Source organism: Sapajus apella, unplaced genomic scaffold (assembly GCF_009761245.1).
Source record: "Sapajus apella isolate SASKATOON/1434 unplaced genomic scaffold, GSC_monkey_1.0 scaffold33, whole genome shotgun sequence".
NCBI classification, from domain to species: Eukaryota; Metazoa; Chordata; class Mammalia; order Primates; family Cebidae; genus Sapajus; species Sapajus apella.
This window is the reverse complement of record NW_022436973.1, coordinates 9,919,558-9,942,440: the sequence shown is the minus strand read 5'-3', so window position 1 is coordinate 9,942,440 and position 22,883 is coordinate 9,919,558. Positions and strand designations below refer to the sequence as shown.

General features: G+C 50.1%; 1 protein-coding gene across 2 annotated transcripts in view; it reads right to left on the bottom strand.

Annotated features, from left to right (window-relative positions):
- Window positions 1-20,322, bottom strand: part of SNTA1 (syntrophin alpha 1) — a 33,408-nt gene extending 13,086 nt beyond the window's left edge. For both annotated transcript variants that reach the window (XM_032295245.1, XM_032295244.1), the window contains exons 1-2: window positions 19,744-20,322; window positions 14,475-14,660 (exon numbers count right to left, since the gene is read on the bottom strand). In XM_032295245.1, coding sequence (XP_032151136.1) covers window positions 14,475-14,660; window positions 19,744-20,053 — 496 coding nt within the window. In that variant the 5' untranslated portion in view covers window positions 20,054-20,322. The remainder of the gene's footprint in view (window positions 1-14,474; window positions 14,661-19,743) is intronic.
- Between the last annotated feature and the right edge of the window lie 2,561 nt (window positions 20,323-22,883).

The following is a 22,883-nucleotide window of genomic DNA, read 5'->3' as shown; positions in this document are numbered from 1 at the left end:
CATTGCACTCCAGCCTGGGCAAAGAGCTAAACTCTGTCTCAAAAAAATAATAATAAAAACAAAAATAAAAGATTATAACTACAAGGCCGGGCGCGGTGGCTCAAGCCTGTAATCCCAGCACTTTGGGAGGCCAAGGCGGGTGGATCATGAGGTCAAGAGATCGAGACCATCCTGGTCAACATGGTGAAAGCCCGTCTCTACTAAAACTACAAAAATTAGCTGGGCATGGTGGTGCGTGCCTGTAATCCCAGCTACTCAGGAGGCTGAGGCAGGAGAATTGCCTGAACCCAGGAGGCGGAGGTTGCAGTGAGCCGAGATCGCGCCATTGCACTCCAGCCTGGGTAACAAGAGTGAAACTCCGTCTCAAAAAAAAAGATTATAACTACAATGGTGGCTCATGCCTGTAATCCCAGTACTTTGGGAGGCCAAGGTGGGCAGACTGCTTGATCCCAGGAGTTCAAGACCAGCCTGGGCAACATAGCAAAACCTTGTCTCTACCAAAAATACAAAAAATCAGCCAGGCATGGTAGTGTAGCTTGTAGTCCCAGCTACTCAGGAAGCTGAGGTAGGAGGACTGCTTGAGCCTAGGAGGCAGAGGTTGCAGTGAGCCAAGATTATGCCACTGAACTCCAGCCTGGGCTACAGAGTGAGATCCTGTATCAAAAAAAAAAAAAAAGTCTACCTCAGAGAGATGTCAGGATTAAATAAAATGAAAGGCATGTGGTGAGTATTAAGGTCTCAATAAATAGATATTTCTCACTCATCAGCCTTTCTTGCCCATACTTCCTAGATTCTATGTGTTATACTTCCTCTGATTCTATGTGTTACTGTTATCTCCTCCACAAAACTGGGAACTCCTAAAAGAAATGGCCAGGCGCAGTGGCTCACACCTTTATTCCCAGCATTTTGGGAGGCCAAGGCAGGTGGATCACAAGGTCAGGAGATCGAGACCATCCTTGCCAGCATGATGAAACCCTGTCTCTACTAAAAATACAAAAATTAGCCAGGTGTGGTAGCATGTGCCTATAGTCGCAGCTACTCAGGAGGCTGAGGCAGAAGAATCACTTGAATCCAGGAGGTGGAGATTGTAGTGAGCTGAGATTGTGCTATTGCACTCCAGCCTGAGAGACAGAGTGAAACTCCATCAAAAAAAGAAAAAGAAAGAGAGAGAGAGGAGGAAGGAAGAAAGGAAAGAAGGAAGGAAAGTAAGGAAGAAAGAAAGAAAAAGGAAAGAAAAGAAAGAAAGGAAGAAGGAAGAAGGAAGGAAGGAAGGAAAGAAAAAATGAAAAAGAAAGAAAGAAAGAAAAAAAGAAGCAAGCAAGCGGGGGAGGGAGGAAGGGAAGGAAGGAAGGCAAGAAGGACAAGAAAGCAAGAGGAAAAGAAAAGAGAAGAAATGAAATGAAACTGGGCTTGCTCTTCAGACCCAGAGTTGTCCAGGCAGTGGCTCACACCTGTAATCACAGCATGTGGGGAGGCCGAGGCGGGCAGATGGCTTGAGCTTAGGAGTTTGAGACCAGCCTGAGAAACATGGCAAAACCACGTCTCTACCAAAAATACAAAAAACTCGCTGGGCATGATGGTGTGCATCTGTAGTCCCAGCTACTTGGGAGGGTGAGGTGGAAGGCTAAGGTGGGAGGCTTGCTTGAGCCTGGAAGGTTGAGGCCATAGTCAGCCATGATCACACCACTGCACTCCAGCCTGGATGACAGAGAAAGACTCTGTTTCAAACAAACAAACAAACCCAGAATCAGTGTTCTGTGAATGGAAAAATGAATGCCAGGGCAGTACAGGCTCATTTAGCAGGAGAGAAGAGGTGCCATAGCCCAGGATATCCAGGCACAGCTCACAGGTCACCTCCTCTAGAAAGTCTTCCGAGATGCCTAGTCTGGATCCATCACACCCATCACCTCTGCAGTCCCCTACACCTCACTCCCCTGTCATTGTCTGTGTGGGGTCTGTGTCCCCAACTAGGCTGAGAGCACTTTGAGGGCAGGGACCTGGTCTGACTCTTCTCTGTGTCCCCAGAATCCAGCAGAGATCTCATAGGCTACGTGCTCAGCAATGAACATTTGTCAACTTTGAAGCTAGATAAGCTGCCAGATCCCCTGCTCACTCAGCCATCCCAGACCTGGGTCCCCTCCTTTCCCGCAGGAACATGCTATAAATGGACAGCACACCAGCTGCTGCCAGAATCAGGGCTTGCATTTCAAAAATCAAGTGGCCTGTCCCAGAGTGGAGGTGGGTCCTGGGGGCCCCAGAGTGTGGCCATAAATAGCCCAACTCTGAGGCCTCCTCCCCTCTCTGATTTCTGCCTGAGTCACCCGACATGACAGGGTGGGGCTGCCAAAGGCAGTGGCCTAGAGAGCTGAGGGCATGACCACAGCCCTGTGGCCAGCATTCTCGAGACTCCAAAGATAGGCCCAGCCAGTGCCCCCACCCCTTCCCAGCCAAGCCTCTGGCCTGAGAACCTGATAAGTAGTGACACATGGGCCCTTCCTCCCCAGAGAAGCTGAGGCACCTACAAACAGAGGCCCCAATTTCCAGGGACCTCCAGCTCTGGCAAGGAGGGAAGCCAGGATCTGGCTCTGGCCCCAAAGAGCCAGGAATAGATCCTGGCTTCCCTCAGATCCTTTCTTCCCTGGAACAGAAACAGGGCAGGATCACTCACCCGGCCCAGTACAAGTTGGGGGACTGGGGGTCACATATGCATTGCTGAGAGAAGGGAACACACACATCTGTTTGGGCAACAGGATCTCCAGTACTTATCCCAGTGCTTAATAAATGTTTGTGACTGAATGTCCTAGCCTCATGTCCTGGAGGGAAGCCTGTCCTCCAAGCTGTTCCTTGTGTGTTCAGTCGGAGGTCATTTACTTACCTCTGCTTGAAATTAGATGATAGAACCATTTGTTTACTAGCCCATGGCCTTTCTCCCCTAACCAGAATGTCAGTTCCCCGGGAGCAGGGACTGCCCTGTTTTCCTGCTCACTAGGGTATCCTCACCATCAAGAATAGTAGCTGACCTATACCAGGTAAGCAGTAAAAGAAATTTGGCCCAGCCACAGTGGCTCACACCTGTAATCCCAGGACTCTGGAAGCCTTAGGTGGGAAAATCACTTGAGCCCAGGAGTTCAAAACCAGCCTGGGGGCTGGGCATGGTGGCACTTTGGGAGGCCGAGGCAGGTGGATCATAAGGTCAAGGGATTGAGACCATCCTGGGTCTCAATGAGAGACCAACATGGTGAAACCCCGTGTCTACTAAAAATACAGAAATTATCTGTGCATGGTGACGAACACCTGTAGTCCCAGCTACTCGGGAGGCTGAGGTAGGAGAATTGCTTAAACCAGGGAGGCAGAGGTTGCAGTGAGCCGAGATCATGCCATTGCACTCTAGCCTGGGTGACAGAGGAAGACCCTGTCTCACGCAGGCTGGAGGCCAGTGTTACAATCACAGCTCACTGCAGTCTTGACCTTCTGGGCTTGGGTGATCCTCCCACCTTCCCACCTCAGCCTTCCAAGTAACTGGGACCAGAGGTTCATGTCATAATGCCTGGCTAATTTTTTTATTTTTTGTAGAAATGAAGTATTGTCATGTTGCCCAGGCTGGTCTCAAACTCCTAGGCTCAAGCAATCCATCCATCTCAACCTCCAAAGTGCTGGGATTACAAGTATGAGCCACCACGCCTGGCCTACAGAAAATTTTTAAGTCCAGGAGTGGTGGCTCACACCTGTAATCTCAGCACTTTGGGAAGCCAGGGAGGGTAGATTATTTGAGGTCAGGAGTTTGAGACCAGCTGACCAACATGGTAAAACCCCATCTCTACTAACAATGCAAAAATTAGCCAGGAGTGGTGGCGCATGCCTGTAATCCCAGCTACTCGGAAGGCCGAGGCAGGAGACTCGCCTGAACCTGGGAGGCAGAGGTTACAGTAAGCCAAGATGGTGTCATTATACTCCAACCTGGGCAACGAGAGCAAAACTTTGTCTCAAAACACTTTTGGGGCTTAGGCAGGTGGATCACTTGAGGTCAGGAGTTAAAGACCAGCCTGGCCAACATGATGAAACCTTGTCTCTCCTAAAAATGCAAAAATTAGCCAAGTATGGTGGCAGGTTCCTGTCATCCCAGCTACTTGTGGTGCTGAGGCAGGAGAATCACTTGAACCTGGGAGGCAGTGAGCCAAGAGTGTGACATTGCACTCCAGCCTGGGTGACAGAGTGAGACTCCATAAACAAAAAAAGATTTGGCTGGGTGCAGTGGCTCACACCTGTGAGCACTTTGGGAGTTCAAGGCAGGAGGATTGCTTGAGCCCAGGAGTTCAAGACCAGCCTGGCCAACAAAGCAAAACTCCGTCTCTAACAAAAATACAAAAAATTAGTCAAGTGTGGTAGTGCACACCTGTAATCCCAGCTACTCAGGAGGCTGAGGTGGGAGGATCACTTGATCCCAGGAGGTTGAGGCTGAAGTGAGCTGTGATCGTGCCACTGCACTCCAGCCTGGGTAACAGAAACCGTGTCTCAAAAAAAAAAGCCGAGGCCAGGCGTGGTGGCTCATGCCTGTAATTCTAGCATTTTGGGAGGCTGAGGCGGGCAGATCACCTGTCGTTGGGAGTTCCAGATCAGCCTGACCAACATGGAGAAACCCCATCTCTGCTAAAAATACAAAATTAGCTGGGCGTGAGTAGCTGGGATGCATGCCTGTAATCCCAGCTACTCGGGAGGCTGAGGCAGGAGAATCACTTGAACCCAGGAGGCAGAGGTTGTGGCGAGCTGAGATCATGCCATTGCACTCCGTCCTGGGCAACAAGAGTGAAACTCCATCTCAAAAAAAAAAAAAAAAAAAAGCCAATTTAAAAATAAATAAATAAATAAGTGCTGCTATTCCTAGCGTGACAGTATAAAGGGATGGGCAGGTAATGTGGTGACAGACGAGGATTTGAATCCAGGCCCTGTGCTATCACTTGCACAAGGCGAGGTCCCTCTGAGCCTCAGTTTCTTTGCCTATACAATGGGTACTGATATGCCAGCCCTTGACTTGAATATGAGAATTCAAGTTCCGGCTGCCCACCCATCCACCCAGGATGGGTGAAGAGGACTTGGATTACAACAGGCTCTGGAAGGGATGACCTTTAAGGTCTTGCTGGTCACAGGGATGAACTATAAATAGTTCCGAGACTCTGGCAGGCCCTGTAACAGGGATGACCAGCAGAGCTCAGGGGTTGCCACATTTTGGGGGATAAAATCTCACCACACCCTTGAGTTGTACCTGGGTTACAACTTATATAAGATTGCAAAAGCATGGGAACCTTTGACCAAATAGCACCCCTTCCAGGATCCACCCTGCAGATAAATGCTCACAGGTGCACAGAAGGCTCATAGCGGAGACTATTGTCTCCGCTGCAAGAGGCTAGGGACAACTTGAATATTCATGAGTAGGGCTGCTAGAAACAAGATGTGAGCTCCGCGACTGGCAGACACCACTCAGGCTTGTTCATGGCTGCATCCCTGGTGCCTACATCAAGTCCTGGCACAGAGCAGGGGCTCAGTAAATATGTGTCACATGAATGAATGAATCCATGGGATTTTTACGTAAATTTGTAAACACGGGGTCTTGCTATGTTGTCTAGGCTGCAGTGGCTGTTCACAGGTGCATCATAGTGCACTCCAGCTCAAAGTCCTGGCCTCAAACAATCCTTCCACCTCAGCCTCAGGAGTAGCTAGGACTACAGGTATGTAGTTCTCCAGCCCAATAATGGGACATTATATAACCATTAAAAAGAGTGAGGATGGCCAGGCGCAGTGGCTCACACCTGTAATCCCAGCACTTTGGGAGGCCGATGGTGGACAGATCACCTAAGCTCAGTAGCTCAAGACCAGCCTGGGCAATATGGCAAAATCCCATCTCCATAAAAAGTACAAAAATTTAGCTGGGTGTGGTGCTGTGCACCTGTAGTACCAGCAAACCCCATCTCTACTAAAAATACAAAATTAGCCAGGCAGGGTGGTGCAGGCCTGTACTGTAATCCCAGCTACTTGGGAAGCTGAGGCAGAATTGCTTGAACCCAGGAGGAGGAGGTTGTGGTGAGCCAGTATCATGCCATTGTACTCTAGCCTGGGCAACAAGAGTGAAACTGTCTCAAAAAAAAAAAAAAAAAAATTAGGCCAGCCAGGCACAGTGGCTTACACCTGTAATTCCAGCACTTTGGGAGGTCAATGGTGGGCAGATCACCTGAGCTCAGTGGTTCAAGACCAGCCTGGACAATGTGGCAAAATCCCAACTCCACAAAAACCACAAAAATTTAATTGGGTGTGGTAGTGTGCACCTGTAGACCCAGCTACTGAGGAGGCTGAGGTGGGAGGATTGCTTGAGTCCAGGAGGTCGAGGCTGCAGTCGGCTATGATTGTGCCACTGCACTCCAGCCTGGCAACAGAGTGAGACACTGTCTCAAAAAAATTTATAAAAAAAAATATTAAAGGCCGGGCGCGGTGGCTCAAGCCTGTAATCCCAGCACTTTGGGAGGCCGAGGCGGGTGGATCACGAGGTCAAGAGATCGAGACCATCCTGGTCAACACGGTGAAACCCCGTCTCTACTAAAAAAAAAAAATACAAAAAATCAGCTGGGCATGGTGGCGTGTACCTGTAATCCCAGCTACTCAGGAGGCTGAGGCAGGAGAATTGCCTGAACCCAGGAGGCGGAGGCTGCGGTGAGCCGAGATCGCGCCATTGCACTCCAGCCTGGGTAACAAGAGCGAAACTCCGTCTCAAAAAAAAATAAAATAAAATAAATAAATAAATAAATAAAAATAAAAATAAAAAAGAATGAGAAAGACTTGTATGTTCTTAACTTATTATGTGATAAAAACAAATATGGAAACTTTCTGGAAGAAAGCGTATGAATGTATCAACAGTGGTTATCTCTGTTAGATGATCACTTTACACTCTCAAGTTGTTGGTAATTATTTTTTTAAGAGACAGTGTCTTGCTCTGTCACCCAGATTAGATTACAGTGGCATAATCATAGTTAGGACAGCCTCGAACTCCTGGGCTCAAGCAATCCTCCCACCCAGCCTCCTGAGTAGCTAGGACTACAGGTGCATAACACTATAGCTAGCTATTTTTTTTACTGTTTTATTTTATTTTATTGAGACAGTCTCACTCTGTCACCCAGGGCCGCCTCCCGGGTATAAGCAATTCTCCTGCCTTGGCCTCCCCAGTAGCTGGGATTATAGGCGCATGCCACCACACCTGGCTAATTTTTGTATTTTTAGTGAGACAGGGTTTCACTGTGTTGGCCAGGCTGGTCTCAAACTCCTGACCTCAGGTGATCCACCCACCTCGGCATCCCAAAGTGCTGGGATTATAGGCATGAGCCACCACACCGGGCTTCCCAGCTAATTTTTTAAAAAATTAAAAATTAGCACTGTGCATCTGTGTGCACCCATGAGCATTTATCTGAAGGGTGGTTCCTGGAATGGGTGCTATTAGGTCAAAAGGTTTGCATGCTTTTGGGATCTTGCATAGGTTGTAACCCCTGATCACCTGAGGTCAGGAGTTCGAGACCAGCCTGGCCAACATGGTGAAACCCCACCTCTACTAAAAATACAAAAAATTTGCCAGACGTGGTGGCATATGCCTTTAGTTCCCGCTACTAGGGGGGCCAAGGCAGGAAAATTGCTTGAACCCAGGAGGTGGAGGTTACAGTGAGCCGAGATTGTGCCACTGCACTCCAGCCTGGGCGACAGAGCGAGACTCCATCTCAAAGAAAAAAAAAACATAGGGAAGGCACTTAGCATAGTAGGCGCTCATGGTGTTGAGCACAGTGGGGGTGCTCAATAAGCAGCCAGCACTATCATCCTAATTATCATCACTATGATCTCCTCTACCACCAGCAGCAGCCAGGGTCACACAGCTCATCAGGGCCAGAACCTGCCTCCAGAGGCCCACAAGGCATTTTAATCAAGGTCCGGGGAACAGGCCAGGGCTAGATTAAGCCAAGTTTTGTCTGTGGAGAGTCACATGGTCCAAAGCTATGTGTGTGTGCAGCCAAGTAAACGTTTCCTTGAGAACAATGGTGAGAACAACAGGTCTTTGCGGCCATGGGAGAACTGAACAGGAGCTCCATTTATGCCTCTCTTCCTGGGACGGGGGTCCCCCCAGCATCTCTGGGGCATGACTCAGCTAAATTAAACAGGGTGGCCCCAAATTAGCTACATCTATGAATGACATCCTGCTTTTGACAGTGGTGATGCATCAAGCCAGATCAAAGGCAGGACATCTGGCAGTGGCCATCTCCTGGGGAAAAGCTGGTAAGGGGCTGGCCTCAGAATCCTGAGGACTCAGAACAGAAAAGCTCAAGAGTCAGTCAAGCTCAGCATGATTCTCAAGTCCCATCTTAAACATTTAGGAAAGTCAGCTGCAATTGAAAAGGTGAGAGGTAAAGTAGAAAGTGTCCAAGATATACCCCACTGATCAGTCTCCAAACACTCACCAAGATCTAATGTGTGGTGGGCTCAGTGCCAGACCTGGGGGCTCAGAGACAAGCTACATGTGGTTCCACTTTACTAAAGAAAACAATAACAGGGTCAGGCACCGTGGCTCATGCCTGTAACCCCAGCACTCCAGAAGACTGCTGGAGTCCAGGAGTTCAAGACCATCCTGGGCAACACAAGGAGACCCTGTTTCTAAGAAGAAGTCTCCCTCTGTCACCAGGCTGGAGTTCAGTGGCAAGATCTTGGCTCGCTGCAACCTCTGCCTCCCGGGTTCAAGTGATTCTTCTGCCTCACCCTCCTGAGGAGCTGGGACTACAGGCGCATGCCACCACACCTGGCTAATATTTGTATTTTTAATAAAGACAAGGTTTTACCATATTGGCCAGGCTGGTCTCGAACTTCTGACCTTGTGATCGCCTGCATTGGCCTCCCAAAGTGCTAGGATTATAGGCATGATCCACTTCGCCCAGCCTAATTTTCTTTTTTAATTAGGCACATGTGGTACCACATACTGTGGTCCTGGCAACTTGAGAGGCTGACAGAGGAGGATCGCTTGAGCCCAGGAGTTGAGGCTGCAGTGAGCTGCGATCATGCCACTGTGCTACAGGCTGGGCAACAGAGTGAGATCTTAAATAAATAAAAAGCCTGATTTCTCTGAAGGGTATGCCTTCCTTACTTTATATAAAGCACTATCATTCACTTTATTAATTTTTTTCCTTTTTTATTTTTTTTAAATTTTTGCTTCCTTAGTAGCTCTAAAGGAATAATTTTTTTTCGAGACAGAGTCTCGCTCTGTCACCCAGGCTGGAGTGCAGTGGTACGATCTTGGCTCCCTGCAACCACCACCTCCTGGGTTCAAGTGATTCTCCTATCTCCACCTCCTGAGTAGCTGGGATTACAGGCACCCACCACCATGCCTGGCTAATATTTGTATTTTTAGTAGAGATGGGGTTTCACCACATTAGCCAGGCTGGTCAAACTACTGACCTCAGGTGATCTACCCGCCTCGGCCTCCCAAAGTGCTGGGATTACAGGCATGAGCCACCGTGTCCAGCCTTAGTATTATTTTTTGGTTTTGGGTTCTTCTTTTTTTTAGACAGAGTTTTGCTCTTGTCACCCCAGGCTGGAATGCAGTGGTGCAATCTCAGCTCACTGCAACCTCCACCTCCCAGGTTCAAGTGATTCTCCTACCTCAGCCTCCCAAGTAGCTGGGATTATAGGCATGTGCCACCATGCTAGGCTAATTTTTGCATTATTAGTAGAGGTGGAGTTTTACCATGTTGCCCAGGCTAGTCTTGAACTCCTGACCTTAGGTGATCTGCCCACCTCGGCCTCCCAAAGTGCTGCGATTATAGGCGTGAGCCACCGGGCCTAGCCAGTATTACTTTTAATTCATGACAGGCTCACCGTTGTCACAGTCTTGCCAGCCACACGAATGGGAGCAGGGAAGGGCGTTTTCCTTGTGGCTGTCCCTCCCTCTTCCCTCAGGCCTGGTCTCCAAGGCCCCAGGCTGGCCCTGGCTTGAGGTCTGCACACACAATGGGCCTCTCTAAGCAGCAGACAGAGGCATGTTGGCTGCCAGCTTGGGCCCAGACTGTGGTCACAAACACAGCCCTCTGGCTGAGAACAGGATCAGGATGTTTCTGCAAAGCCCTGACCTAGCAGAAGAAATGTTCTAGGAGGCGGGCTGGGGTTGCTGAGGCTCAGCTGAGCCCCTAACTTAGGCCAGGGAAGTAAGGCTCTAGCTGACACCAGGAGTTTGTTGGTAATACTTGTTCTCTCAGGACATTCTCAGGGGATTCACTACCCACTGAGCTGGAAAAACATCCAGCTGCCTTGCCAAGTTCATATCCAAAGGACAGGCCATCCTTCCACAGCCCCTTGGAGGTGGCCTCGGTAATGGGATGTGAGCAGGGAAGTGCCGAACAATGTGGCCAGTGATTGGGCTCCAGGGGGAACCCAGGCCCAGAGAGGCTCCCAGGAACCCTGGCTCCAGACTGGGCAACTGCCAGGCCTGGACCTTCTTCACTAACTCCCCAAAGTCTCAAGGACCAGCCACAGTCCAGCATCCTCCTACCCTCCAGACTTCTCCGATCACTCTTGCCATTCAGAGATTCCTGACTCCAGTGCCTTCCACCACTCCTCCTCCCCACTTTGTGCTATCTTGGGTGGAATGACGTCCCTCCATGAGATCTTGGGCCAGGAGAGCAGGTTGAAAAAAAACGTCAGCTAAGGAAAAGTGGGGAAAAACATGAAGGCCACACCCTTCTTCCTCTCACCCCAGCCATAGGCAGGGTTTACCAAGGAATGATCTTGTCCTCTGAAACGTCTCAGAGAATATAAGAGTAGGGGCCCCTCAGTCCTGGGATGATGCACATGTTACTTCTTTACTGCATCTAGAGCCTTGCTAATCAATTCCAGCTCCTTTCTGCTGAGCCCAGACAAAGCTTCCCAGTTCTTCCAAATATGGAACTTCCAGAGCTACCAGTGGAGCTGACACTTATACTCTTTTTTTTTTTTTTTTTTCAGAGATGATGTCTCACTGTGTTGCCCAAGCTGGTCTCAAAATCCTGGGCTCAAGTGATCTGCCTACCTCAGCCTCCCAAAGTGCTGGGATTACAGGTGTAAGACACCAGCCTGGCTGAAGCTGTCACTCAAAATGAAAGCTATTGATCACATCTGATCTAGCCTAAAATAGAAAAACTAAGGACCCTAGAAGGTAGGGGTCTTACCCAAGGCTAAACAGAGATTTATAACAGAGCACACAGGATTTCAAGCACTGGCTTTTTTTTTTTGAAACAGAGCCTTGCTCTTTTTCAGGCTGGAGTGCAGTGGTGCAATCTTGGCTCACTGCCACCTCTACCTCCTGGGTTCAAGCAATTCCCCTGCCTCAACCTCCCAAGTAGCTGGGATTACAGGCACCCGCCACCACGCCCAGCTAATTTTTGTATTTTTAGTAAAGACAGGGTTTTATCATGTTGGCCAGGCTGGTCTTGAACTCCCAGCCTCAGGTGTTCCCCCTGCCTCAGCCTCCCAAAGTGCTGGGATTACAGGCATGAGCCACCATACCCAGCATACTAAACTTTCAAACAACAGAAACTAAAAGGGCTTTCAAATCAACCAAAATATGACATTTCAATGAATGTCAGTGGTTTCAACTCGCATTGCTGGCTATAAATATCAAAATAATGAGGTATGTGGGGGAAAGTCTCTTATATCCATATCATTTATGTGGGATTCTATTATTTAACTTTGCCATTAAAATATGATTGATATACTTAAGCTTTTAGGGACCAACACTCTAGAGTCAGCCTTTTTTAGGCATCAAAAGAATTCATCTAGACTGGGCACTGTGGCCTGTAATCCCAGCAGTTTGGGAGACTTAGGTGGGAGGATCCCTTGAGCCCAGGAGTTGGAGACCAGCCTGGGCAACATGGTGAAATCCTGTCTCTACAAAAAGTGCAAAAATTGCCCAGGCGTGATGGCTCACACCTGTAATCCCAGAACTTTGTGGGGCCGAGGCAGGTGGATCATGAGGTCAGGAGTTCAAGATCAGCCTGGCCAATATGGTGAAACCCCTTCTCTACTAAAAATACAAAAAATAAAAATAAAATAAGCCAGGCATGGTGGCACATGCCTGTAATCCCAGCTACTTGGGAGGCTGAGGCAGAAGAATTGCTTGAACCCAGGGGGCAGAGATGGCAGTGTGCCGAGATCACACCACTGCAATTCAACCTAGGCAACGGAGCAAGACTCCATCTCAAAAAAAAAAAAAAAAAAAAGCAAAACTTAGCTGGGCATGGTGGTGTGCATCTGTAGTCCCAGCTACTCAGGAGGCTGAGGTGGGAGGATTGTTTGAGCCCTGTGGGGTGGAGGGTGCAGTGAGCCAAGATCGTACTACTGCACTCCAGCCTGGGTGACAGAGCAAGACCCTATCTCAAAAAGAAAAAGAGAGGCCGGGCGCGGTGGCTCACGCCTATAATCCCAGCACTTTGGGAGGCCGAGGTGGGTGGATCACGAAGTCAAGAGATCGAGACCATCCTGGTCAACATGGTGAAACCCCGTCTCTACTAAAAATACAAAAATTAGCTGGGCATGGTGGCACGCGCCTGTAGTCGCAGCTACTCAGGAGGCTGAGGCAGGAGAATTGCTTGAACCCAGGAGGCGGAGGTTGCGGTGAGCCGAGATCGCGCCATTGCACTCCAGCCTGGGTAACAAGAGCGAAACTCCGACTCAAAAAAAAAAAAGAGAAAAAAAAATGCTTCCATGGCATTTAAATAGATATACCTAAAATATAAACTAAAACAAAAACGAATGGGAATTGAGGTCTGAGGCCACAAGAAGGTCAAAGATCAACCAGGGACCCAGAGCCTGTTTGCTTCTTTGGCCTCTTGGAGACTCCTTTAGGGAAACCAGGGCAACCCAGCAGGATTTGGGCCTGGGACTCAACTCAGCAGCTTCTCTGGCCACGTTTTTCTCCATCAGCCCCCGCCACCTCCCTGTGCCTGTTCTGGGCCATAAGCCAGAGACACATTCCTCAGGCCCCCACGGGCTTCCAGAGCTGACAGAGGGAAGTTTGAGGAAAGGGCTGAGCAAAGCAGAAACCTCTTAAGAGACATGGCACCACACAGTCATGGGACAACCTCAGCAGGAGGCCTATAACAACTGATGGGGAAACTGAGGCCCAGAGAGGGCAAGGGTCCATTCCAAGACCACACTGTGAGGGAACAGCAGAGAAAGCCCTCCCACCAAAGTTCCCCCACAAAACTCCTCTCTGATCTTCACTGAAAGGATTTGATGTCCTGCTATATAAAAGCCAAGGCTTCCGGGTACAGTGGCTCACGCCTATAATCCCAGCACTTTGGGAGGCCAAGGCGGGTGGATCACCTGAGGTTGGAAGTTCGAGACCAGCCTGACCAACATGGAAAAACTTGTCTCTACTAAAAATACAAAATTAGCTGGGTGTGGTGGCACATGCCTGTAATCCCAGCTACTCAGGAGGCTGAGGCAGAAAAATCACCTGAACCCGGGAGGCAGAGGTTGCGGTGAGCTGAGATCATGCCATTGCACTCCAGCCTGGACAACAAGAGCAAATCTCAGTCTCAAATAAATAAATAAATAATAAAATAAGTAATTTTTAAAATTAAAAAATTTTTTAAAAGCCAAGGTTTCCAGCTGCAGTGGCTCATGCCTGTAATCCCAACACTTTGGGAGGCCAAGGAGGGCGTATCACCTGAGATCAGGAGTTCGAGACCAGCTGGCCAACATGACAAAACCCCATCTCTACAAAAATATAAAAATTAGCTGGGTGTGGTGACACACACCTGTAGTCCAAGCTACTTGGGAGGCTGAGGCAGGAGGATTGCTTGAACCCAGGAGGCAGAGGTTGCAATGAACCAAGATCATGCCACTGTACTCTAGCCTGGACAAAAGAGCAAGATTCTGTCTCAAAAAACTTAAAGTAAAATAAAAGCCAAGGCTTCTTCCAAAGGAGGATGGGTCTTAGGGTTTTAGGGCCCCCAGGACCTAAAAAAACCTGGAGTCAAGAGCTCTCCACGCCCCACAGGAAAGAATCTGAGCTACCCCTTCCCCAGTCCACATTCCTCTCTCCCTGTGTCACTCAGGGGCTGGCACACTCTGCCATGTACCTTTTTGCCCTCGTTGCAACAACCCAGAAAGGCAAGAGCTACATCCCCATTTTACAGATGAGAAAACTGAGGCTCAGGAAAATGAAGTGACTTGTCCAGGGCCACAGAGCTAATGACTAGAAGACAGAAAATGCAAGCCAGGTCTGTTTGGCTCTGTGCCAGCTCCCCCTCTGCCACTCCACACTGTCTTCGGGCAGGTCCCCAGGTTCTGTTTCTGTTTTCAGTCCTGCCCACCTCCCAGCCCCCAGTGCTGGGATGGGACCTCTTGAGGCCTGGGAGAGGTAGGGAAGCAGTGGAACACCTCCCCCCAGCCCCTCTGGGCCCTGGAACGTCAGTGCTTACCCTCCAGCACCACCTCCTTGCCTGTCTTCTTGAGGGCCTGCACTGCCTCATCGTGGGTAGCAGAGGACAAGTCTTCCCCATTCACAGACAGGATGGCGTCCCCCACGAAAAGGGCCCCTGTCTGGTCAGCTGCCAGTCCCTTGAAGATCTTGGAAATGAGAATAGGCATCTTGTTCTCCCGGCCACCTGCACAGGCACAGAAGGAGGACAAGACTGAGGCAGACACTCCCACACCTGGGAGTCACAGCAAGGCAAAATTATTTCTGAAGGCTTCCCTTGGTGCCCAGCCCGGTGCTGGAAAAGGGAATGGGAGAATAAAGGGAATCTGAGAAAAGTCTTGGAAGTTTGGGACACTAATAATACTAATAATCAATCATTTTCTTTTCTTTTCTTTTCTTTTCTTTCTTTTTTTTTTTTTTTTTTTTGAGACAGAGTTTGGCTCTTATCACCCAGGCTGGAGTACAATGGTGCGATCTCAGCTCACGGCAACCTCCGCCTCCCCGGCTCAAGCGATTTTCCTGCCTTAGCCTCCCAAGTAGATGGGATTATAGGCATGTGCTACCACGCCTGGTTAATTTTGTATTTTTAGTAGAGATGGGGTGTCTCCATGTTGGTCAGGCTGGTCTCGAACTCCCAATCTCAAGTGATCCACCCATCTCAGCTTCCCAAAGTGCTGAGATTACAGGCACAAGCCACCACGCTCGGCCAATAAAACATTTTCCATCAGGTGCAGCGGCTAATGCCTGTAATCCCAGCACTTTGGGATGCCAAGGTGGGCAGATTGCCTGAGCTCAGGAGTTCAAGATCAGCCTGGGAAACATGGCAAAACACTGTCTCTACTAAAAATACAAAAATTAGCAAGGCATGGTGGCGTGCACCTATGGTCCCAGCTACTAGGGAGGCTGAGGTAGGAGGCTCGCTTAAGCCCAGGGGTTTGAGGCTGCAGTGATCTGAGATTGTGCCACTGCACTCCAGTTTGGGTGGCAGAGGGAGACCCTGTCTCAATTAATTAATTAATTAATCATTTTCAAAATTCATAATGCTATAGTTTGATCCCTGGATCTTTTGATTAAGTGCTTTGGGTGTTTAGCAGTGTTTGTATAACTTACAAAGTTCTTTAATCACTTTTTCTTAAATGTTTTTGATTTTCTCATGTAACCCATAAATATATACAAAAATTAAAATAGCCAGACAGGATGGCTCATGCCTGTAATCCCAGCACATTGGGAGGCTGAGGCAGGTCAATTATCTGAGATCAGGAGTTCAAGACCAGCCTGACCAACATAGTGAAATGCCGTCTCTACTAAAATTTAGTTGCAGGTGGTGGCAGGTGCCTGTAATCCCAGCTACTCAGGAGGCTGAGGCAGGACAATTGCTTTAACCTGGGAAGTGGAGGTTGCAGTGAGCTGAGATTGCACTATTGCACTACAGCCTGGGCAACAAGAGCAAAACTCCATTGCAAAAAATAAATAAATAATAAAATAAAATAAATATGGCCGGGCACAGTGGCTCACACCTGTAATCCCAGCACTTTGGGAGGCTGAGGCAGGCAAATCACCTAAGGTCAGGAGTTCAAAACCACCCTGGTCAACATGGCAAAACCCTATCTCTACTAAAAGTACAAAAATCAGCTAGGCATGGTGGCACATGCCTGTAATCCCAGCTGCTCAGGAGGCTGAGGCAGGAGAATCGCTTGAACCTGGGAGTCGAGGTTGTGGTGAGCCAAGATCACGCCATTGCACTCCAGCCTGGGCAACAAGAGCGAAACTCTAAATAAAAACACAAAATTAGCTGGGCATGGGGCACATGCCTGTAGTCCCAGCTACTCGGGAGGCTGAGGCAGCAGAATCCCTTGAACCCAGGAGGTGGAGTTTGCAGTGAGCCAAGATCACACCACTGCACTCCAGGCTGGGCAACAAAGCAACACTCCTTCTCAAAATAAAATAAAATAAAAATACAAACATTAGCCAGGCATGATGGTGTATGCCTGTAATCCCAGCTATGTGGGAGGCTAAGGCACGAGAACTGCTTGAACCCAGGAGGTGGAGGTTGCAGTGAGCCAAGATTGCACTACTACACTCCAGCGTGGGTGACAGAGTGAGACTCCATCTGAAAAAAAAGAAAGAAAAAGAAAAACAAAATTCTAAAAAAAATTTGGATTTGAAGCAGCAATGTGGGGCCTGGTGCAGTTGTTCATGCCTGTAATCCCATAACTTTGGGAGGCTGAGGTAGGCAGATCACTTGAGGTGAGGAGTTTGAGACCAGCCTGGCCAACATGGTGAAACCCTGTCTCTACTAAAAATACAAAAATTAACCAGGTGTGATGGCACACTTCTGTTATCCCAGCTACTCAGGTGGCTGAGACATGAGAACCTCTTGAACCCAGGTGGCGGAGGTTGCAGTGAGCCGAGATCATGCCACTGTACTCCAGCCTAGGCAACAGAGCAAGACTCTGTCTCATAAAAAAAAAAAAAAAAAAAGCAGCAATGTGGGAATCCACTGATAACCCTCAAACTGGAATCAAGATGGCAGTCAGCTATTCCTATGGCCTCAAAAGACTGCTTTAGCAATCATAATGTTTTACAACTCAAGGTCCAGGCTGGAAACCAAAGCCTTAAAGTCTAGAGATTCTAAAAGCCTGTCTGAATTACATATCGGATACAAAAGAAGCTAATACATTTTACTAGACTGCTTTATTACTTAACTGTGAAATGCCCTTTTAAAATAAGAAATAGTAATAACAGTTCTCCTTAGTTGCACGTATCAAATGCCAAGCACTGTGCTGAATGCTTTCAATGTTGTTTCATTGCATCTTTACAATACCCCATCTCATAGGCATGCTCAGTTTCCTATTAGGAAAACTGAAGTGTGGAGGGAAGCCCCTTGTCCAAGGTCACTGAGCTGGTAAGTAGCGAAGCCCGTATTTGCACCTAGGCCTCCAAGCTCCAGAACCAACACTATTCACCCTACGATAGATGGCATGTCAGGCCCTCAAATTTCACACTCCTGGCTCATCCCCAGAATGCTGAAGATGAGGAATTAGTGGCCCAGAGTGGGAGGTCATTATTCCAAGGTCACACAAGCTGGTGGTCAAGCTGGTGGAACACCTCTCTTGACCCCCACACAGGCCCAACAGTTTGCTTATCTGCACAGAGCTTGAAGTCTAGGAGAGAAAGGGGTTTCTATTTATATCTGCCCTCCCCCACCTGCAACTAGGGGTTTCAGTTCAGTTTGAAGCTATGATCACTCATTATGATCACTCATGGCTGCCTCAGACTAAGCTAGACTCTAGAGGAGGGGTTACCATGGCAACAAGAGCCCAGTCTCCATCCACAAGGCTTTGGATCCAATGATAGTACCTGAAGTCTCCTAAAAGTACCCTCCCCTCCACCTAGAAGTATGCAGCTGGGGGGCAACTTTGTGTGACCTTAGAAAGTCTGCTCCTCTCTGAGTCTCAGTGTGTCCTTCTGTAGAATGGAACTCTATAGGAATAAGTTCAGGCCAGGCACTGTGGCTCACGCCTGTAATCCCAGCACTTTGGGAGGCAGAGGCAGGCGGATCACGAGGTCAGGAGTTCAAGACCAGCCTGGCCAATATAGTGAAACCTCCCCCCCACTAAAAAAAAAAAAAAATTAGCCAGGCATGGTCGTGGGCACCTGTAATCCCAGCTACTTGGGAGGCTGAGGCAGGAGAATTGCTTGAACCCAGGAGGCAGAGGTTTCAGTGAGCCAAGATTATGGCATTGCACTCCAGCCCAGGTGACAGTGTGAGACTCCATCTCAAAAATAATAATAATAAATAAGTTCCTTCCTGCTCTGACACACTGAGTGTATAATTTTCGGATTGGTCTGTTGCCCTATCCCATGCTGGAGACTGGGGGTAAGACTGGTGCCCACATGCTCCTTTTTCCATTTCCCCTTTTTAGGTCCTCTTGGCTGCCTGGGGATCTGCCATTCTGCAGGAAAGAATCAACTTCCCTGAGCACTCTCTGGGGGATGGTAGCTGATAATTAAGGTTCAAATCCGAGGGCTGACACTCACTGTGTAATCGCAGGAAAATCATTTTACTTGTCTGAGTCTCAGTTTCTTCACCTGTGATATAGGATTATACTCCCTATCTTTCACCATTTGTTGCCAGGATGAAGTGGATCATGAAACTAGTGTCCTGGGCACAACACCTGGCACACAGTGGTGGCATTCACCACCATCCTCACTGCCTCAGCCAAGTCAAAGGGTCTGGAGGCGCTAGTGAACAGAACCAGTACTGGGGAGACCTGGGTGGGGACAGTACATATTCAAGGTGCAGAAAAAGGCTGACACCCTTTCCCAAAGCACCCCGCGGGGCTGGAACCCTAAGAAACAGATGGGCAGGAATGGTGAGCCCAGCAGCTGTGGGTGTGCAAGGATTTTAAGCACTATGTTTAGTTGCTTTGGGAGTATCTCCTGGCCTCCAATTTTCCTCTCTGCTAACAGCAGTAATTAGACAACCTACAATGTGCTGGTGTGGTGAGCCCTGCTCTCAGAAGTCACAACTCTATCATCTTCTTACACAGTTGAGGAAACTAGGATTCAGAGATGGGATGGGATTTGTGCAAGCTCACACAGCTGGTCATGGACTCAAACACAGTCTGGGTGCACTCTTCCTGCACCCTACTATCGGTCAGTCCTGGGGGCTGAAAGCTTTCTCTATCCTGTGCAAGGGTGACTCAGATCAGGAGACTCAAATCCAGCTGTCGGGGCTCCCCACAGCCTTCCTGTGTCCTTAGATTCCTAAGGCCTTGCTGGCCTTCTCTCTGTGACCCCAGCCTGTGCCTGCCTATCCACCCCTGTGCTTCTCAGACTCCAGGCCTCCTCTCTGCGCCCACCTTGGTTGCTTCTCAGGGACTCCCTTCTCCCTGCTCCACCGGTGTCCCGGCCTCAACCCCCTTTCTCCACTCTCTGCTTTCTGGGGGACCCCTCTTGTCCTTGATGTTCGTGCTGGTTGCCCCTCAGACCCCCACGCCTCCACACAGAACTTCCCACCCACGTGTCCTTGGTGCTCCCACAATATCCTACACACCAGTGTCTTCCGTGCCCCCTAAGGTCACCAACTACAGAAACCCCCTCCGACCTTGGTGCGCCCAGGGCCCTCCGTTACCTGTTTCCTCAAACCCCCCTTACCCCTCGACAGAAGGCCTCCAGCTCCATGTCCTGGGCGCGCTGCCAGCCCCCTGTGCCCTCGGCGGCCCCCAGACACCACGACCCCGTACCCTTGGTGGTCCCGCGCCCACCTTTGATGCTGATGCCCAGCCCACCGGCGTCGGCCTTGCGCACCGTCACGCGGCGCCGCTGGAGCAGTAGCGCCTCAGGCAGCTGCGGGGGCCCCGCGCCTGGCTCCGCAGCGCCGTTTAGCTGCGCGGGCTCCGGCTCCCGCGGAGCGCCGGGATCGGGGCCAGGGTCGCCGTCGGCGGGGCTCACGGTCAGCACGTCCTCCGCCAGACTCAGCAGCACTCGCTGCCACCGCTCGCCGCCGGCACCCGAGCCCGCCCCAGCGCGCAGCTCCAGCAGCCCGGTACGCGGGGCGCGCCTGCCGGACGCCATCTTCGCCTCCGAGACCCCGGACCGCTGTGCTTGCCCTGTCCTGCCGTGCCCTGCCCGTTCCTACCAAGCACCCTGGGCAGAGGGCAGCGGGGGCCCGGCTGGGCCAGCTGCCACCCTACCCTGGCCGCTGGGGGAGGAGCTCTGGGGGCGGGGCTACCAGGGGTGTGGCCAGCGCTGAGGGCGGGGCCTCGGGCAGGAGCAGGAGGCCGGAGCGGGGCCCGAGAGCCCAGGGCCTCCGAGTGGAACTACCCAGGTGGCGGCTTAGAAGGAGCGGGGCGGGACCACGAAGTAAGGCGAGAAGCCTGAGAGGCGTGGTGCTGGGCGGGGAGTCAGGGGGCGGGGCTTCGCTTCGGGGGCGGGACCCAGTGATCCCGCGCAGGGGTCTCTGCGCTAGGAATGTCCGTCGGGGGCCGGGACTGTAGCTCGCGGACATGGGAGCGCATGAAAAAGGGACAGAACCACGTATCCTGGTGCGAAGCGTTGGGCGTCGTGCTGCTTATGGCGGAGCGCTGGACTCCAGGGCTTGAGTTTAAGAGGTAGACATCGGCCGGCGCGGTGGCTCACGCCGGTAATCCCAACACTTTGGGAAGCCTAGATGACAGCCCAGAAGCTCGAGACTGCAGTGAACCGCGATCGTGCCACTGCACTCCAGCCTGGGTGACAGAGCGAAACCCTGTGTCAAAAAAAAAAAAAAAAGGTAGACACTGAGCCACGAGAGACTACAGGCAGAGTTGTTAGTTGGAGAGCTGAGGAAGAAGCTGGTTTCCCATCGAGGTAGTCGAGGCTTTGGTCTGTGGGCGTGGCTTCCAGATGTAACAGGCCCCGCCCCCTGGAGAAGAGCGCAGCCGACTCCGCTTAGGGCTTAGGCAGGATCCCCACTTCAAAACTGGAGGGAAATTTAAGAGATTAATCCCTGACTCTGTTCACAGTCGACGATAGAAAAGCCTGAAGTCCCACACTTTGAGGCCTGGCAGGAAAATCCAGAACTCCTAGTGTGTGGGAAGAGGGCTGCAAGGTGGGGCTCTGGGTCTGGGCGTCTGGAGACCTGGTTTCTAATCCTTGCTACCTCTGTTAGCTCAAAGTCGACTTTGGTCCCCTCATATCACTGCTCTAGGCCCCAATTTCCTCATCCATAAAATGTGGATCATAATAATACCTACTACACAGGGCTGGTGTGAGAATTAAATCAATGTGAAAACACGTGGTAAACTGTGAATCCCTATGCTATAGAAATAATCACTTTCGGCGGGCAAAGTGGCTCAACCCTGTAATCCCAGAACTTTGGGAGGCCGAGGCGGACAGATCACCTGAGGTCAGGTGTAGGGTCCAGCCCTACTAGGGTCGCGGGGTGTCCCCTATCACTGTGCTGAGGCACTGGATCCAAGAAATAAGGCGACAGGACACCAAAGGACTGGATAAAGACAGCTAGGCTCCGGGGGCCAACGCCACTTACAAGCGGAGACAGGCGACGCCCTGAGCGTCCAGGCACATCTGTATTTATTAGGTATACGTTGGGGGAAGGGTAGTGAATGAGGTCACCTTAAGGATAGTGATAGGGTCAAGACAATCACGTGTGCAATAAGCAAAGGGTCCACCTCCATTAGGTCACTGAGACAGGAGGTGGTCAATGTGCAGCAAGGGGTCCACCCCTAAGGAGGTGGACAGTGTGCAGTAAGGAGGGTACAGTGTGCAACATCTCTTATCTAGGGGTAGGCTACTTCTAGTAATTCCTATAGGAGGATGCTCTGAGTCAGCACAATAGCGAGAGAGCTGACAGGGTGTACAGCCACATAGGCTTAATTATACTGGAGGTGTTTTAAGCCCTCAGTATGCAGGATTGCCAGCCTTAGGCCAGCTTTCCAAAAGAACTGGACATAAGATACTACAACTCCTTTCGGGAGGAGTGACTCTTGCTCCAAGGCTGCCATGCAGCAGGTGTCTTTACGATACTGAACACTGCCTGCCATGTAGCACATGCCCTTTCAGGCAGGGGCACTACCACCCGGGTCATTGATTCTTGTCCTGGTGTGGCTGTTTTGGGATATGTTGGGCAATAAATAGAACCACACCAGTGTTTAGGCTCCCTGAACTTTTGGGTGAAATCCTCTCCATAAGCTACAATCAAAAAGAACAAGAAAAAGAAAAAACTCAGGGCCAGGCACAGTGGCTCACGCCTGTAATCCCAACACTTTGGGAGGCCGAGGTGGGTGGATCACTTGAGGTCAGGAGTTCCAGGCCAGCATGGCCAATGTAGCAAAACCCCGTCTCTACTAAAAATACAAAAAAATTAGCCAGGCATGATGGCAGGCTCCTGTAATCCCAGCTACTCATGAAGCTGAGGCAGGAGAATTGCTTGAACCTGGGAGACAGAGGTTGCAGTGAGCAGAGATCACACCACTGCACTCTAGCCTAGACGATAGGGCAAGACTCTGTCAAAAAAAAAAAAAAAGGAATTTTACTTGCTGTTTTTTGAGATGGAGTCTGACTCCATCTCCCAGGCTGGAATGCAGTGCCTTGATCTTAGTTCACTGCAACCTCCGCCTCCCGGGTTCAAGTGATTCTCCTGCCTCAGCCTCCCGAGTAGCTGGGACTACAGGCGCACACCACCACGCCTGACTAATTTTTGTATTTTTATTAGAGGCAGGGTTTCACCATGATGGCCAGGATGGTCTCGATCTCTTGACCTCGTGATCTGCCTGCCTTGGCCTCCCACAGTGCTGGGATTACAGGAAAGAGCCACCGTGCCCAGCTGGAATTGTTTTAAGTTAAAGTGATGAGTGTCAAAACAGGGGAGACACAGGTTTTTTTTTTTTTTTTTTTTTTTTTTTTT